The sequence below is a fragment of the Takifugu flavidus genome, chromosome 5 (genome assembly GCF_003711565.1).
Source record: "Takifugu flavidus isolate HTHZ2018 chromosome 5, ASM371156v2, whole genome shotgun sequence".
NCBI classification, from domain to species: domain Eukaryota; kingdom Metazoa; phylum Chordata; class Actinopteri; order Tetraodontiformes; family Tetraodontidae; genus Takifugu; species Takifugu flavidus.
Window position 1 is genome coordinate 10,511,206 of NC_079524.1, and position 15,809 is coordinate 10,527,014.

Consider the following 15,809-nt stretch of genomic DNA (forward strand, 5'->3'; position numbering starts at 1 on the left):
TTTATCATCATTCCCGTGTGAGTTCAGGTTACAGGGCCAGCGTTTATGGGGTTTTCACGGGGAGGGGGGGCTGGGGCACTTTTAATGACTCATCAGAGACCCCCCCATGTTTTAGCACTACATTATTTTAAGTTGCCATGCTAAATGTTTGTCCAAAAGAATATCAATGACAGTGATTCCTGAGCAGTACAAGACATGATGTTTTTGTTTACGTTGTGCTAATGGAGGAGCTGATTTTCCTGTAGCAAACGAGTGAACGATGGTCGTAATTAAAACCAGTTTCAAGTCAACTAAAGCTACTTAAATTCGATTCTCTGCGGCCACCTGCAGGCCAATATCTAAAAAATCTATAAAAATTATTACAAATATTGTGAGTACTTAAGGGGGATCCACGATGAATTTACGGAATCTTATTTTATTCCGTTCCTATGCACTTTTTAATATATACAATAGGAATATATTTGGAGATATCTTTTTCATTTACCCAGTCATGAGTGGGTTTGACCCCTCTGTTTTTCCACAGAAAGTTCCGCACTACACACGGTTAATTAATGACTGGCGTCGGTTTTGAACCGTCGACCTTTCCTAAATTCTTCAGTTGCGTCAGACTCCGTTCAGCGTTATATAACGAGTGGGAACAAACAAGACCCGCACGCAGCTCAGGATAAGCAGACGTCGCCGCGTAGTGCTAAAATAAAAAGCGTGGAAAATGTCCGTTTGCGAGTTTGAATCCCTGGAGAAGTCGCTGGAGGCTCACTTGCCAGAGGCCGAGCTCACAGAGGTGAAGCGCATTTTATTCGGCCAGGGCGCGGGGTGAGTTATCGCGAGAACAGCGTTCTTCCGGGTTTTCCAGCATATTAGCATGCATACATTAATTAGAGTCGGGCAAAACAAAGTTAACATTTTATATGTACTCATTAATCACAATGTACAATAGATGGCATGACATGAAAATTAAAGTTGTTGGTTGTACTTCTGGGGGAAGTAAAAACTAGCCCAGTAAGGTATAAAGTACAGATTTACGTTAGTAGTAACATCAACGTAAATAACAATAGGTGCGCCTAGGAGGGACACCTAATTACTGTTATCTTTTCTAAATTACGTTTCTCATGTAAACCGAGCCTACATGTTACATAATTATATACTGTGGGTCATAGTGAGACAGGGGGTTAAAGTATACTGTTATAATTAGAAATAAGAGTGTGTTCACAAACTTTACTTCTCATTTATTATGTGCATATGTTTAAAAGTGCAGAACTGGCCTAAAAGTATTTTGTCTTGTCTTGCACCTCTCAATTGTAATTAATTTTAACTTTGGTTGTTCTTGGTAAATAATTGTTCTGCTTAATGAACTTTGGCCAGAGTTGCTGCAGTTTCTACCACACAACCTTTAACCTAGTCAGAGTTCATATAGTGTCTTAAGTTCATCCATGTTGAGGCTCAGTATGTCCAACATTATGTTGGAAATTAAAAGAGGTCCTGACTGTTTAATCATCCTGTAGAAATAGTATGAATTAATTTTATCTTACATTTATTTATATCTATGATTCATGTGTCTGTTCCTCTCCTTTAACCTTTAATTATTTCATTTTTAAACTTTATTTAAGGCAGGATTTTGATAGTTATGATACAAACATTGATTCAACCAGAAAGTATTTGCCAAAATTGGATCAATAGAAGTGGGAATATTCACAGTCATGAAAGGAACCTTTTCTAATTTTCTCCTTTGGATCTGAACAGGAAGTTGGACCTCCCGTCCGGCGCCGTAGAAGCTGCCTGCGAGCGTAACTTTGAGCTGAAGGGTTACAGGTTCGACGCTGTGCAGGAGCAGCTGCGGCCGCCCAGAAGGACCCGTGTGGGACTCATCCAGCACCACATTGTGCTGCCCACCGACGCCCCCGTCCTGGAGCAGGTATTGACATAACAGGACTTGTAGTTGTGTGTTTGGCTGCATCCATTGATAACTATCAATCCTTCACAGATCAATGCCATGCACAGCCGCATCGGTGAAATCATTGAGGTGGCGGCCATGTGTGGCGTAAACATCATTTGCTTTCAGGAGACATGGAGTGAGTTGTCACATAATATTTAGATTAACTCAGAGACCATTGAAATATTACTTGAGTTTCTCTTTTTCTCTCTCATTTGCTGTTAATTTTCACTTCAGCAAGATATTGAAAATTGAATTGAATAAAAAAACCGTCTTAAAAAAAAGCCATTTCAAAATATTGCAGAAGATTATACCTCTTATTATTATAGATTATACCTCTTATATAAATTATTCCTCTTATTGGGTATTTATTTTAAAACCACGGTTCCATAAAATTGGTCAAATTGCCTCCTCAGTCAATCGGCCTCCTCTGCTCTCTGCAGCCATGCCCTTTGCCTTCTGCACCCGTGAAAAGGATCCGTGGACCCAGTTTGCCGAGTCGGCTGAAGACGGGAACACCACGCGTTTCTGTCAGGAGGTGAGGTGACAGTCGTGCGACAGCGCGACAACGTGCTGGACGGCAGAACATTAACGCTGTCGCTCCTACATCAGTTGGCCAAAAAACACAACATGGTCATCATCTCTCCCATCCTGGAGCGAGACGAGCTGCACAGCACCCTGTGGAACACCGCTGTGGTGATTTCCAACTCTGGAAACGTGCTGGGAAAGAGCCGGAAGAACCACATTCCCAGGATCGGGGACTTCAATGAGGTTGAGCCTGTGTGTTTTTACTGCATCATCTTATCCAGCGTATGAAGTTAAATGATCTCTTTGTTCCAAACCCAGTCCACATATTATATGGAGGGAAACACGGGACACACGGTGTTCCAGACACAGTTTGGGAGGATAGCTGTCAACATCTGCTACGGGCGCCACCACCCTCTCAACTGGTTCATGTACAGTCTGAACGGAGCCGAAATCATTTTCAACCCTTCGGCAACTGTCGGAGCTCTCAGGTGAAAATAAGGAATGAGATATGGCATCTTATTCTGGCTCCCTTTCACCCTGTACATCCTCCGTTTTTCAGTCTTTGTAGATTGTGCAGCAAAAATTCTTAAATCAGATTCTAGTGAAATTAGTAAGCAGCACCTCAGTGATGGAATAAGTTCTGACTTCCTCCTAAATCCCTGAAAAATGCTACAGATGGACCTCGTGAGATGTCAAATCTCTACTGATGTTATGACGTTATCACATCACCTCTGGTGTTCTCTATCCCCAGTGAGCCCATGTGGCCCATTGAAGCCCGGAATGCCGCCATTGCCAACCACTGCTTCACCTGTGCCATCAACAGAGTTGGGACGGTGAGTTCTTGGGCTGTGATCTGATTAATCACAGGCACATCTGGTTAAAGGGTCCACATGGTGATAACACCAGAAACTGCCCTTAGCTCAGGTTTCCTCCTGTTGCTGCTCAGGGTCTGCGTGACTGCGCTTCTTTCTCATTCCCACAGGAACATTTCAAAAATGAATTCACATCCGGTGATGGAAAGAAAGGTAAGAACTTTGTTCCCTGGGATTGGGAAGTTTATTCATGGCAGTGACTGACGGCTCTCCTGACTGGTACAGCTCATCACGACTTCGGGCATTTCTATGGATCCAGCTACGTGGCCGCTCCTGACGGCAGCCGCACCCCGGGCCTCTCCAGAACCCGGGACGGATTACTGGTGGCAGAAATGGACCTCAACCTCAACAGACAACTCAGTGACAAATGGAGCTTTAAGGTAAAAACAGGCAGATGAGCTGGATAGTGTCATATGTGAGCAGCCTGTGCACTTATATAAACTTATCAAGCAACTATCAAATCTAACACATCATGCAAAATACTTTAAATCGGAGTCAAGTGAGGCTGCATTCCTGCAAATAAATGCTAGTCCCAGTCATGACTTCATTGATTTTATTTCTGTATAACAAAGTTAAAGGCAGAACAGCATAATGCTGCTTTAATAAGATTTGAACACCTCAAGCTGCTCAAATTGTACATAATATTCAGCAAAAGTGGTGCAAAATACAAACATCAGGTCAGAGATGTTCAGTTTGAGGTAAGTCAAAAAGTCAGTGAATGCATTAAACAATAAACCAGCCCGTGCTGGACGTTGCTTCCACCTGCTGTCCTTAGGATGTCAGAGTTATTGCTTTGATCTGCCCGTTTATTTTACAGATGACTGGACGGTATGCTGAGTATGCAGAGGAACTCGCCAACGCCGTCAGACACGACTTTAAACCACATGTAGTGAAGGAGTAGAGCCAGTACAAAAATGATGGGAGGTTTGTACCTTCAACTGTGTCAATAATTTCATACAGAAAATAAACCCTAACATCATTGTGTCTTCCCTGGATCTACATCTCTGCTCTAATAGTTTGTCCTAAAGTTGTGGCCAAAATGTGCAGGAAAAAACAAAAAAAAAAAAAAAAAAAAACAAACAAAAAATAACATTATGCTCAATTTCCAAGGTTTTAATTGCAGCAATAAATGTGGCTGTTTCCTAAAAAATATATCTGCAGTTTAAAATATCCTGTTTGTTCACAAGCAAGATGAGTTAAGATTTATAAAAGCAAATTTATGGTTACTTTTTAATTTTAAATAAGGTTGGATGCTTTCAAAGGTGTAGTGCAGATACAAATACATAAAATGAAAATAAAACCTGGGGCTGTTGGAAAAAGACCTGTTTTGTTCCATGACATGATTAAAGAAAAGTCCCAATTCAGAACCTGCTCACAAAACAGGCGTGACCCTGGAGGCCGTTCATTACCTGAGACGCCCAAAAACACATCAACTTCCCAGCTTTCCTGTTGAAAGAATCCTCAGTAAAAAAATAAAATAAAAGTTTAGATAAGTAGAGGTGAGGCAACCAATGTCAAACAAGATACATTAAATGTGCACATTTTGCCCAAAAGGTTCCTTTTCTCTCAAGATTCCCACATCCATTCAGTTTTCATTCCTCAACTCAGTTGGAGGCCGCTGCTCCAAATCCGTGAGCAACCACACTCAAAATCCTACAATGTGATAAAAATCTGCTTCAGGGATCTCCTCATCCCAGAGTTTCTAATCCTTCTGGCGTGAGCAGACCAGGCTCTGTACACCTGAGGGGACAGCAACGAGATGAAGGCTGAAGAGTCATCAACTGTCCTTGAACACAAACAGGATGTCCTCATCGGTGCCGTAGCTGCGCCACGCAGCCTCAAAATTTTGGAAACTGGTGCAGCACACCCCTGAAAACCCCCCAAAACACATCATTATTGACATTATTCATCTTAAATTCTGTGAGATTGCTGCCATGAAATGACACAAAAGCTTGTAATATCAAAATAAAGAATACCTTCACTGTAGCAGCATCAGAAAACTGTTCACTTTCTTGTCAGTTCAAGTATTTTGTGATCTACAGTCAAATGCATCATTCTTTGAAATGCATAAATAAGACTCCCCATTGAGGGGCAGAGCACGAACAAAACAACCTTAAAACCAATCATCTGGGGGTTGATGGCTTGGGCCACTCAAGAGACTGACTAATTAACTTGTTTTAGACATCAAAATGTACTCACGGTCAAAATATGCAGGGTTGTTGTAGTAAATGGAGCCAGTGGTTTTGTTAAAGCCACACAATACGATAAAGTGTCCTTGGTATTCTGGTTTCCTGCAAAAGCACTTCTGGCCCACCGGCAGAAAGCAGCAGTACTTTACAGGTGAGGAACAGTCTTCACACTTCAAGACCACGGCGTTGACGAGCACTATGGCAACATGGCCCTGCTCCAGGTGAGCCTGGATCTCCTGAACTGACACAGAGCTGTGGAACAATAACCACAAATCCAAATCTTTCATGAAGCAAAGAAAGCACGATGACAGACGCAATGTCAACTAATTTACCAAATGTAACATTAACATAAAACTGAACTCACCATTTTTTTACTATAACACCTTTACTTTCTGCATTTTGAAAGAGTTTATTCACTCTGTCTTCTTCCGTGTCAAAGTGTTTCTTATAAAAAGACTGCAAGGGAAGAAAAATGTAACTGTCAGAGCAATAGCACACCTTTCACTCTGCTTTGACTGTGCAACTTACCTGAGTCCGAAAACCCTTATCAACACCCAGAGTCTGTGTGCAGAAGCAGTGCCTGATGTCCAGGTGGCGCATGAGGTAGGCCAGATCAATGGTCCAAACACTCTGGGTCAGCTTCAGCTCCCAGCAAGTCTTCTCAAAGTCTTCTTCACTGACTGGATGGAGATACCTAAAAAATAATCAGAGCCTGATGGACTCTGTAAAGGACTACCAAAACGCAACAAGGAACTGTAACTTGTGAGGGTGTGAGTCAGGAACCCTGGTGTGTATTTACCTGAGAACCATCTTGGAGCAGGCTAACCCACAGTCCCAGTGATACTGCTGCTGAATGGTGGGCACATTCAGCAAAACATCCTCTGAGAAAACACCAATATTCCATCAAAATAACATACACGTGTACTGTCTTGTTGTTGAATCCCCCCTACTCACCTGCCATTCTGCTGGATTTTTAAGTCAGCGGCCAACTACTGGGCCGAGTTAATTTACGACATTTAAGAAAATGGGTTGGGTTTGCTCATCTACACTAGCCCCAACGCACTAGCGGCTAAGATTAGCTGTCGGGCTAACAGCGGCTATTAGCAGCTTCTCATTACAGTGATACCAACTCATCGAAACAGACCACTACTAGAAATAAGGCCGCCACCCAATCGCACATAAACGATTAACGTTTCTTTTGACGCTTCTCTTTTCTGAGTTCTGTTCGAACCTCTTCTGATGGTCTTCTACTTCTCTGGCTGTTATCCTGCAGAGAAGCTTGTTTGTTGTGGCGCCAGACAATGCTGCCCCCACATGGAGAGGAGGACTCAAAACATCATTCTACTCATGGACAGCGTCACGAAACAATTCTTTGCTCAAATAGAGCACGTAAAAATAATGCAAAGATACAAGCAGGGTAAAATAACAAAATATAAAGGTAGTAAGAGAAAAAGCAACAGTGGCATGTAAAATTGTTTTCTTTGTGGCCTATTTTTGTTGCCTAGGAAGCCATGTTTTAAAATACTAACATGATCTGTAAATGGAAGCACAGCAGAATATTACTTACAAAAATGACATTACATCATGGCGTTTTTAAGGTTATTTCTGTTTTAAAAAGAAACCACAAGTTTATACTGTAAATTATAATATATATTATATAACTGATTTTACACAAGCCAGTGTTGGGGTCCAGGGGTTGTGTCTGGCTTCGTCCAGCAGGGGGTGCGCTGGAGCACAATTGGCGGCAGCTGGCACTGCGGGCAGGCGCACCTGTAGGCAATTTACATCTGCCGCCTATTTAAGCAGGTTGTGCCTCCCTATCACGGCCAGGGGGGTTGTGCGGATTCCCTCGTGTGTTGTGTGGTTAGGGTTTCCCTTGTCGTGGTTCTCTCCGGGTACTCCGGCTTCCTCCCACAGTCCAAAGACATGCAGGATTGGGGATTAGGCTAATTGGAAACTCTAAAAAGTGCCCGTGAGTGTGAGAGAGAATGGTTGCTTGTCTATATGTGTTAGCCCTGCGATTGACTGGCGTCCAGTCCAGGGTGTACCCTGCCTCCGCCCATCGTGCTGGGATAGGCTCCAGTCCCCCCGCGACCCTCAGTGAAGGAACAAGCGGTAGAAAGTGAGTGTTTGGGTTCCGTAGCCAGAGTGTGGTGGGTTTTGCCTCTGGTTGAGTTTCCTGCAGTCCAGGAGGACTGCTTCTGTCTTGTGTCTCTTGGGCACGTTCGAGGTCTTCATGCCGTTTGCTGGACCGGCGAGCGTGCCGCGCCGGACTCCCGAGTTCTCTGCAGTCCAGGGGGGCTGCTTCTGGTGGAGGACTTACCGGTGGACCTGTGAAGGGCAGACTCCGGCGGTCCTGGAAGACTGCCTCTGTTCCCTGGTGTTCTGCGGTTCTGGAGGGCCGCTTCTGCCCCCGAGTGCTATGCAGTCCTGGAGGACTGTATCGGTTCCGGTGTTCCCTCGGCGGTCCTGGAAGACTGCTTCTGTTTCCTGGAAGACTGCTTCTGTTCCCTGGTGCTTGGCAGTCCTGGAGGGCTGCCCTCGTCTTCCTTGTGTTGCTGCTCTCCCCCCCCGTAAATAAAACCTTTGACCCTTTTACCACTGTGTCCTGTGTTCGGGTTCTGTTATTTTATCAAAAAACAACCCTCGTCCCGTAACAGAACCCCCTGGCCCTGATGGGGAGGCACAACCTGCTTAAATAGGCGGCAGATGTAAATTGCCTACAGGTGCGCCTGCCAGCTGCCGCCAATTGTGCTCCAGCGCACCCCCTGCAGGACGAAGCCAGACACAACCCCTGGACCCAAACAGGAACATTTATTGTCATACTACATCAATTATACAATGATATTTAAAAGCCAGATGAAGGGTCTGGACAAAACAGGCTTTACTGTCACACACTGAACATTTTATTGAGGAATTTGGATAATGTTGATTATTTTTTTGATTGTTGTTTCTGATTGCAGAGCACTTTAAGATTTATCTGCAGGAAAAAGTTCCATCTTGAAATGACAGCACTACTTTTGGGTTCCATAAGTGGGTCCCATTGACAGCACCTGTGGTAAACAAGGAAACAAAGCAGAAAGTAACAGGCCACCTGTGACGTCATGCTTGATCTGTCAGCAAAGAGGTGATCGATAATTTACCGATTCAGCATCAGTATCCTCCAACAGCAGGGACACCTTGTGTCTTTTGTAGAGATCTCTTTTTCGCATGCACGTCAGCATAACCCAGTCAGTAACTGGAGGAACCTGAGAGGGAGGAAAAAGGAAATCCTCGCTGCTCTGTCTTTCCTCCATCTTTCTCACGATCACACCTACTTACCAAGCTGAGCAATGCTAATGCTGCAGCCAAGTTAATTATGGTTGGTACAATGCCGAATTTTCCCGCCTGTAGGATCAGAAAAGGGGGTATTATGAAGGAGATTATATGCAAAATAAAATGTTTTAAATAAGATTTATGCAGACTCACAGTTCCAAAGACAATAACATTAAACCGGATTCCATATGCTTTAATCAAGGTTCTTGTCTCCTTCCCATCTGGGGTTTGGTAGTATTTTGCAAACCTACAAGCAGTGTTCATTTTATTAAATACACTCATGTTCAGCTTAATTTCATTCTTTAAAGGGAGTTTCACCTGAAGTTTAACCCAGTGGCCACATCGTTGAGAGGATTTTTGTTGTCCAGCCTCCGGAAGGTGTATTCAGGATGGCATTTATTCCCTTGTGGCCAGTCCAGGTTACAGCTCCAGTCAATAAATATCCCGAGAACGCCACCCTGAATGAACATGAAACCAATTCTCAAAGGTTTCTTCTAATGACAGAGGATTTCAGACGACAGCAGAGCTTAAAAGCTGCCTCAGTATTTTACAATAACGACTGCTGAACACTGTGAAAGACGGCTGTTATCGCAGCAGTGACCGTCCCGGATGTGTGCCACGGTGTACAGACGCATCATCCGTCTGTTTATGCCGGTGACCTGTGTCAGGGAACAACTAGTGCACTAACAACCATGTACACGTGTGCTCGTTCATGTTTTTAGCAAGCTGGTACTTTCAGAACCGTCTCCTTTGGCATTTAGGCCGACCTTCACAGCCATGTCTTGAAAGTCCTCTCCAGCCTCTGAAACCATGTATTTGAGCTGGAATATGGGGCATTCGGGGTCCGTTTCTTGGTTGTATTCACAGCTCTTGAGGTACGAGGACCCGATGTGAGGGAGTATGTTCCTCCTGAGGAGACAACGACGGGTAACAGATGTGTGTGCACGCGCGACAATACCTCCGCATCATGTGCACACTGACTGACTGACCTGTGGAAATTAAACTTGGGGTACATTATGCTGTTTTTGATCAGCACAGTGAAGTTTTCAGCTGCTGCCAAGATGGCGGATCTGCAGGTCAGAGAGACGCGTCAGTCCACATCACTGTTTCCTGCTGGGAAAATACAGGGATGTTTGCTTACTTTGGCGGCTGTGCGTCTATTTCCAGAGGGCACCACGAGAACACTTCACACGTCTTCATGTTGGTGGAGAATTGCACACACTGTCCTGTTTGCACACCTAAAGAAGAGCCAACTTTGACTTTATTTTAATGTATCATACATATTTTCTCACCTGTTTTTATTTTTAATGCCATCTGAATGTTTTTATGTGTTTCTATCCGGCACATTTTACACTGCTTCTGCATCAGTGATGAACTTTTATTTTAACATCTTTATCTCTTCATGCGCTGTTGGTACTAAAGCCTACCATTCCCACGAGGCTCAGTGAGGCCCTTGATACAGTCGGAATCACGCACGCACGTCGTTTTGGGGGTTGGAAGCTGGAGAAGAAAACCAGGGTGTTCATTTTACCATCAACATGCTTTTGGAGATCAAATCACCATGAAGATGTAATAACACTAGACTGCGGATTTGTAGGTCAAACTCAAAATTCATCAGGGATTATGAATAATAACACCACAGAATGGAACAATAACTCAGTCACTCACTGCAGGACAGCGGGACTGAGTTTGATTGGGGGTAATGACCACATTCGTCAACACAAAGAAAGAATCATCACCCTGTGGAAACACGAGATCATTAGGTGGCAGCAGAAAAGTAGATGTTAGTGTGTTCTCTCTAGAATAAAAATAGGAATACTATCTACCTGAGGAGGGATGACATAATCTGCCACATCCCAGAGCCTGGCGTCCATGTCAGAAGTGTTGGTGAAGGCGAATCCTTTCACTTTGGTGGTCACGGTGCTGATGACAGAATCGTTCTCCTGGTAGGACTTCCTCACCACACAAATGTACCTGTAACAGTTCAGAGGTACCATGACCATACAGGTCCCTGCAGCTGCGTGTGTTCAGCATCCCACCTCACACCTTTACTCACCCCACCACATACAGCAGGATGAGAATCTGGATGAACCTGAAAATGCAGCCGACCCGTAAATTGGGGATGACCAGCGTTTTTGACGTTTCATAGTCCAAAAATGCGTGGAGGCAGTTCAGGCAGAAGTCCACGACCCTGCTCATCTCTGCAGACCGGTGATGATCTGTGCCCCCACACGCCGCAGTCGCTCTTCAAATCACCTTATTCAAATTAGGAGGAACGGACACGTCCTCCGCCTGCACAGCGGGAGCATTTACACTCGTCACATCAGCAACGACAACTTTCACCATTTTATCTTTACTCTAAATCTGATTTAAGGGTCTTCACACAAGCATATGTGGCGTATTTAATTCAGGAAGTACAAACCAGTTTATTTCTAGTTCCTCGAAGCCAGTGGTGTTCTGTATTCTCCTCATTTTCAGATAAATGAAGCAGATTTTTGAAAAGAATACAGCTCATTTTTGTTGCCGTTGGCTCATCGTGCAGCCCTAACGTGATAGCGAGAATCATCTTAACCTGCAGAATATTCAACTTTAATCCCAGAGGGATTGATGGGTTTAAATAAACGTATAAAAGTGCGTTTAAAAGGCTGCAACCCACATGCAAATGACCGCCTGCTCTAATCTACTGCTGTAGTGATCGACTGAGTGGAGCGAAGATTACACACAGCAGCAAACAAATGAAACTGTGTTAACAGCCACCCTAAATTTAAATGCAGGTTACGATAGTATTCAAAACAAAGGAAACATCTGTTCTCGTCTTTTCGAAAAAGCGCTTTGATGACTGTGGAAGACACCTTTATTTCCAGTAAAAGCATTTAAAATGGAGCAAAATCAGCCTAAACGTGATCATAATCCTGTTTTCATACATAATGTTTGACTGCAGGGGCGCAGAGACAGTCAAAATGTGATGTTCAGTGTGAGAAATGCAGGAAATTTCATTGCTTTTTAACTCGCTCACACAAGTACACTTTGATCATTGAGGGATTTAATTCCATGATCATTCTTAGAACAAAGGACAGACACAAATGCCACTTTGGTCCAGTAGTACCTTCAAGGTCTGCACACCTGAACCTTACAACACATCCACATAGTGTTTACTAATGTTAGATATTTTTAACACTTTCAAGTTTCATCATGTCCATATTATAGTCACACAGTTAAAAATGGCTACAATGCTCAATATACAAATGACTGATACGCCATATACAGGGAATATGTACTCGCATTTTCTACTTTTGCTAAAATTAGACAACAGACACGAGTTATTATCCATCCATCACGAAGTGATGACAATGTTCTGGGTGTTGGTGCAATTTTTTCAAGTATAACGACGGGCTGCATCAAGTTGGACCAAATTGAGATTTCGATGAATTACTTAAAAGTTTCACTGTCACTAATCCATTTATTACAATGTCAAGTAAAAACAGAGGACTTTCCCTAAAATACATGTTTTTCAAATGGTAATAAGTCTATATTTAATTTCTATTATGTATCACTCAAAAACATTAAAGGAAACTGGTTAAAATGTTTATTCTTTTGGTTCATTTGAACAAAATAGTGATTCTAATTCAAATCTGATCAACTGTGCAGCCCTAAAACGTGGGGCCCTACAATGCACCGAATAAAATTCTAGTCCACAGTAATGACGCTACAGTAAAACACAGATAAAGAAACCTCCAGTTTAAGATCTTAACGCGTTTGTAAGCCTTAAACACAAGTCGGACTTGATGTTTGTGCTTGTGATGTCATTTTTCTTTACAAGATTTCATCAGTGTATCCAGCAGAGTGATGACAAAAAGTTCAGAGAGTTCCCATTTGGCCAAAATCGAAGTCCAGCCCCCCGTCTTGCAGGCTGCCTTCGTTAGCGTTGTCCAAACTGTTCTTCCCGTGAATCTGTTTCAGGTGTTTGCGGAGAACCGGTTTATGGGCGAAAACCATCTCGCAGTAGTTGCAGCGGTGTGGCTTAACGCCACTGTGTAAATTTAGATGATCTTGCAACGAACACTTCTGGGTAAAGGTCTTGCCGCAAATTTTACACTGGAAAGGCTTGATGCCAGCGTGGACGCGCATGTGTCGGTGCAGGTTGCCCTTCTGCGTGAAGGTTTTACCACACAGGAGGCACATGAACAGCTTGTGCATCTTGAGGTGGTTGGCATAGTTCTCCAGCTGGCGGAAGACCCGCGCACATTTAGGACACTGGTGGTACCACTGACGGGGGTTGTCGTAGTTTCTTGGATACCCAAGGTGCTTGTCGGCTAGAGGGGGACTAAATGGGAATCCAGCCATGCTTGGCAGACTCGCTATCTCGCTGCCACGACTGTCCACGGTGGAGTTGACGAGGGAGTGCTGAGGTTCAGGGGAATGAAGGGAGGCAGGGGAGCTGCTCGGGAAGTGCCCAAAGATGGAGGATTCGGCTGCGTCGTTGACAGACTCCACCTTTACTATAGTTATGTCATTGTCTACCATACCCTGCCGGGGACATCTGCCTAGGTTCTGCACAGGGGACTTGGACTCCAGGATGACGTCGTCATCGTCATCGTCATCCGTTTCAGTGCCATCGTTGTCGTCATCAAGCGGCTCCACCTTCTTGACTTCCTGATGAACAGTTCGGCCCTCGCAGTGCTCTTGCTCGCTCTGAGGCTGGGAGGACACACTCTCCTGCTCCTTTTCAACCCTCACACCCAAATTCATCTCTAGTTGCCGGGGGGATGAGGGCTTAATGAATTTGTTGAGCGCTTGAGTGCATTGTTTCACGATATGACCCATCTGCAGGAAGCTGGCCACAGTCAGGTAGTGCACCAGCTCCAGCTCTGGAAACTCCAGCTGCCCAGTGTAGCAGGATAGCAACAGCTGTCGCCCCACCTCAGCTTCCTGGATCATGGTGATCTGAACCTCTTTGGAGTCCTGCTGCAGAATGAACTGATCCCTCAAGAAAGACGAGCCAGCTGCAAACACTACTTTGTGACCGGGCACCTCCAGCTGGTTGATACGAACAGTTACATCACAGAAGCGTCTCTGGTGTCGGAGGAGATTCATCTTCTGGAGCATGCAGTCGCCAAATGTGGCAAAGCGGAACTGCAGGATCACCTGGTTCTGGGCCATAGTGAACAGATCGCCAACGCGCCTGAGAAGAGAACCAGACACGGTGAAGCTCACCTGCTTTAACTAGTCAACTGACACGTCTAACAACAAACTATGGGATTTCTGAAATGTGGCAGTTATTTGCATAGTCATACACTATATTGCCAAAAGCATTCACTCACCTTCCTTGACTCATATATGAATTTAAGTGACATCCCATTCCTACTCATAGGGTTCAATATTATGTGCGGCCACCGGACAGCTATATATTTGCAGCTATAACAGCTTCCACTCTTCTGTGAAGGCTGTCCACAAGGTTTCGGAGTGTGCTTATGGGAATTTTTGACCAGTTTTCCAGAAGTGCATTTGTGAGGTCACACAATGATGTTGGACGAGAAGGCCTGGCTCTCAGTCGCCTTTCTAATTCCTCCCAAACGTGTTCTGTTGGGTCAAGGTCAGGACTCTGTGCAGGCCAGTCAAGTTCATCCACACAAGACTGTCATCCATGTCTCTATGGACCTAGCTTTGTGTACAGCCAGGTTGGAAGAGGAAGCTCCACAAACTGTTCCCACAAAGTGTGGGGCATGGAATTGTCTGAAGCATTGAGAGTTCCTTTCACTGGAGCAAAGGGGCCAAGCACAGCTCCCTAAAAACAACCCCACACCATAATCCCCCTGCCACCAAACTACACTTGGAACAATACAGTCCGACAAGCATTGTTCTCCTGGCAACTGCCAGAGAACGTGTCTCCATTGCTCCAGAGTCCAGTGCTTTACACCACTGCACCTGACGCTTTGCACTGCACTTGGTGATGTATGGCTTGGATACAGCTGATCGGCCATGGAAACCCATTCCCTGAACCTCTCTGCACACTGTTCTTGAGCCAATCTGAAGGCCACATTAGGTTTGGAGATCTGTAGCTATTGACTCTGCAGAAAGTTGGTGACTTCTTCGCACTGTCCGCCCCCATCAGCACCCGTGCCATCAGTTTACAGTGGCATTCCCAAACACTTCCACTTTCTTATAATACAGCTGGCAGTTGACTGTAGAATATTTAGGAGCAAGGAGATGTCACGACTGGATTTGTTGCACAGCCTAGCACACCCTATCACAGTTCCAGGCTGGAATTCACTGAACTCCTGAGAACGACCCATTCTTTCACAAACGTTTGTAAAAACAGTCTGGATGCCTTGGTGCTTGATTTTATCCACCTTTGGTCATGGACGTGAATGGAACACCTGATTCTGATTATTTGGATGGGTGAGGGAATACTTTTTGGCAGTATAGTGTATGTGTACCAAATGAGAAATGTAGCTAGTTTAATTGGAATTCGAATCAACATTAGCTTAGCACTATGTTTTGATATTGGCCTATTAAATATCAGCGAGTACACTGCAACACAACACTAGCCCTGTTTAAACGACTCTTTTGACTTAATAATAGTTTTGTAAAACAAAAGAAAAAAAACAAACAAAAAAAACACTGCTACTTCAATGTCACCCACCTTAAATTCACAGATAATATACCGCAGTTAGCTTCCTATGATACTAGCGACGACACTAGTGATTAACGCGCATTAACAATATACATTTTGTACCTGTTTACCGACGTAAAGACACGCGTTAGATGTGGATTAAGGTTCCCATCGACGAAACACACAATATTTGCTAATCCAGTGATGTGAAGGAAGCTTTTATGGGACTACTTCTTCTTCTTCTGCTGCTGCTTTTGCTGCTTCTTCTTCTTCTTCTATACATATAACACTCAACTTGTGGTATTACTGCCATTGACTGGTGAGGACTGGTGCGGAACTGCAGGCCATGCTGTGTACTTGTA

General features: G+C 44.2%; 4 protein-coding genes across 6 annotated transcripts; 1 reads left to right on the forward strand and 3 right to left on the reverse strand.

Moving 5' to 3' along the window:
- Positions 1-405: 405 nt before the first annotated feature.
- On the forward strand, positions 406-4,325 carry upb1 (ureidopropionase, beta). Its single transcript, XM_057032737.1, has 10 exons — positions 406-813; positions 1,741-1,912; positions 1,982-2,069; positions 2,374-2,468; positions 2,543-2,701; positions 2,777-2,946; positions 3,210-3,291; positions 3,441-3,483; positions 3,556-3,710; positions 4,148-4,325. Exons 1-10 carry the CDS (start codon positions 710-712, stop codon positions 4,229-4,231), a joined length of 1,152 nt encoding a protein of 383 aa, XP_056888717.1. The 5' UTR covers positions 406-709; the 3' UTR covers positions 4,232-4,325.
- Positions 3,867-8,158, reverse strand: gucd1 (guanylyl cyclase domain containing 1). Of its 2 annotated transcripts, XM_057032740.1 has the most exons (7): positions 6,474-8,158; positions 6,319-6,400; positions 6,048-6,213; positions 5,884-5,975; positions 5,530-5,771; positions 5,307-5,366; positions 3,867-5,199 (listed from the first exon to the last, which is right to left on the reverse strand). In XM_057032740.1, exons 1-6 carry the CDS (start codon positions 6,478-6,480, stop codon positions 5,335-5,337), a joined length of 621 nt encoding a protein of 206 aa, XP_056888720.1. In that variant the 5' UTR covers positions 6,481-8,158; the 3' UTR covers positions 3,867-5,199; positions 5,307-5,334. The 2 variants fall into 2 exon arrangements, with proteins under 2 accessions (XP_056888720.1, XP_056888719.1); XM_057032739.1 differs by lacking the exon at positions 5,307-5,366 and having other exon boundaries at positions 6,474-8,153.
- Positions 8,159-8,402: 244 nt separating this feature from the next.
- Positions 8,403-11,059, reverse strand: p2rx4b (purinergic receptor P2X, ligand-gated ion channel, 4b). Its single transcript, XM_057032732.1, has 12 exons — positions 10,891-11,059; positions 10,661-10,808; positions 10,503-10,574; positions 10,262-10,334; positions 9,976-10,072; positions 9,824-9,904; positions 9,602-9,743; positions 9,153-9,292; positions 8,988-9,081; positions 8,841-8,906; positions 8,663-8,767; positions 8,403-8,572 (listed from the first exon to the last, which is right to left on the reverse strand). The coding sequence occupies exons 1-12, from the start codon at positions 11,031-11,033 to the stop codon at positions 8,534-8,536; spliced, it is 1,200 nt and encodes a 399-aa protein (XP_056888712.1). The 5' UTR covers positions 11,034-11,059; the 3' UTR covers positions 8,403-8,533.
- A 796-nt stretch (positions 11,060-11,855) lies between these two features.
- On the reverse strand, positions 11,856-15,728 carry zbtb26 (zinc finger and BTB domain containing 26). Of its 2 annotated transcripts, none has more exons than XM_057032728.1 (2): positions 15,571-15,728; positions 11,856-14,016 (listed from the first exon to the last, which is right to left on the reverse strand). In XM_057032728.1, the coding sequence occupies exon 2, from the start codon at positions 13,992-13,994 to the stop codon at positions 12,693-12,695; it is 1,302 nt and encodes a 433-aa protein (XP_056888708.1). In that variant the 5' UTR covers positions 13,995-14,016; positions 15,571-15,728; the 3' UTR covers positions 11,856-12,692. The 2 variants fall into 2 exon arrangements, with proteins under 2 accessions (XP_056888708.1, XP_056888707.1); XM_057032727.1 differs by lacking the exon at positions 15,571-15,728 and adding an exon at positions 14,156-15,564.
- Positions 15,729-15,809: the final 81 nt, after the last annotated feature.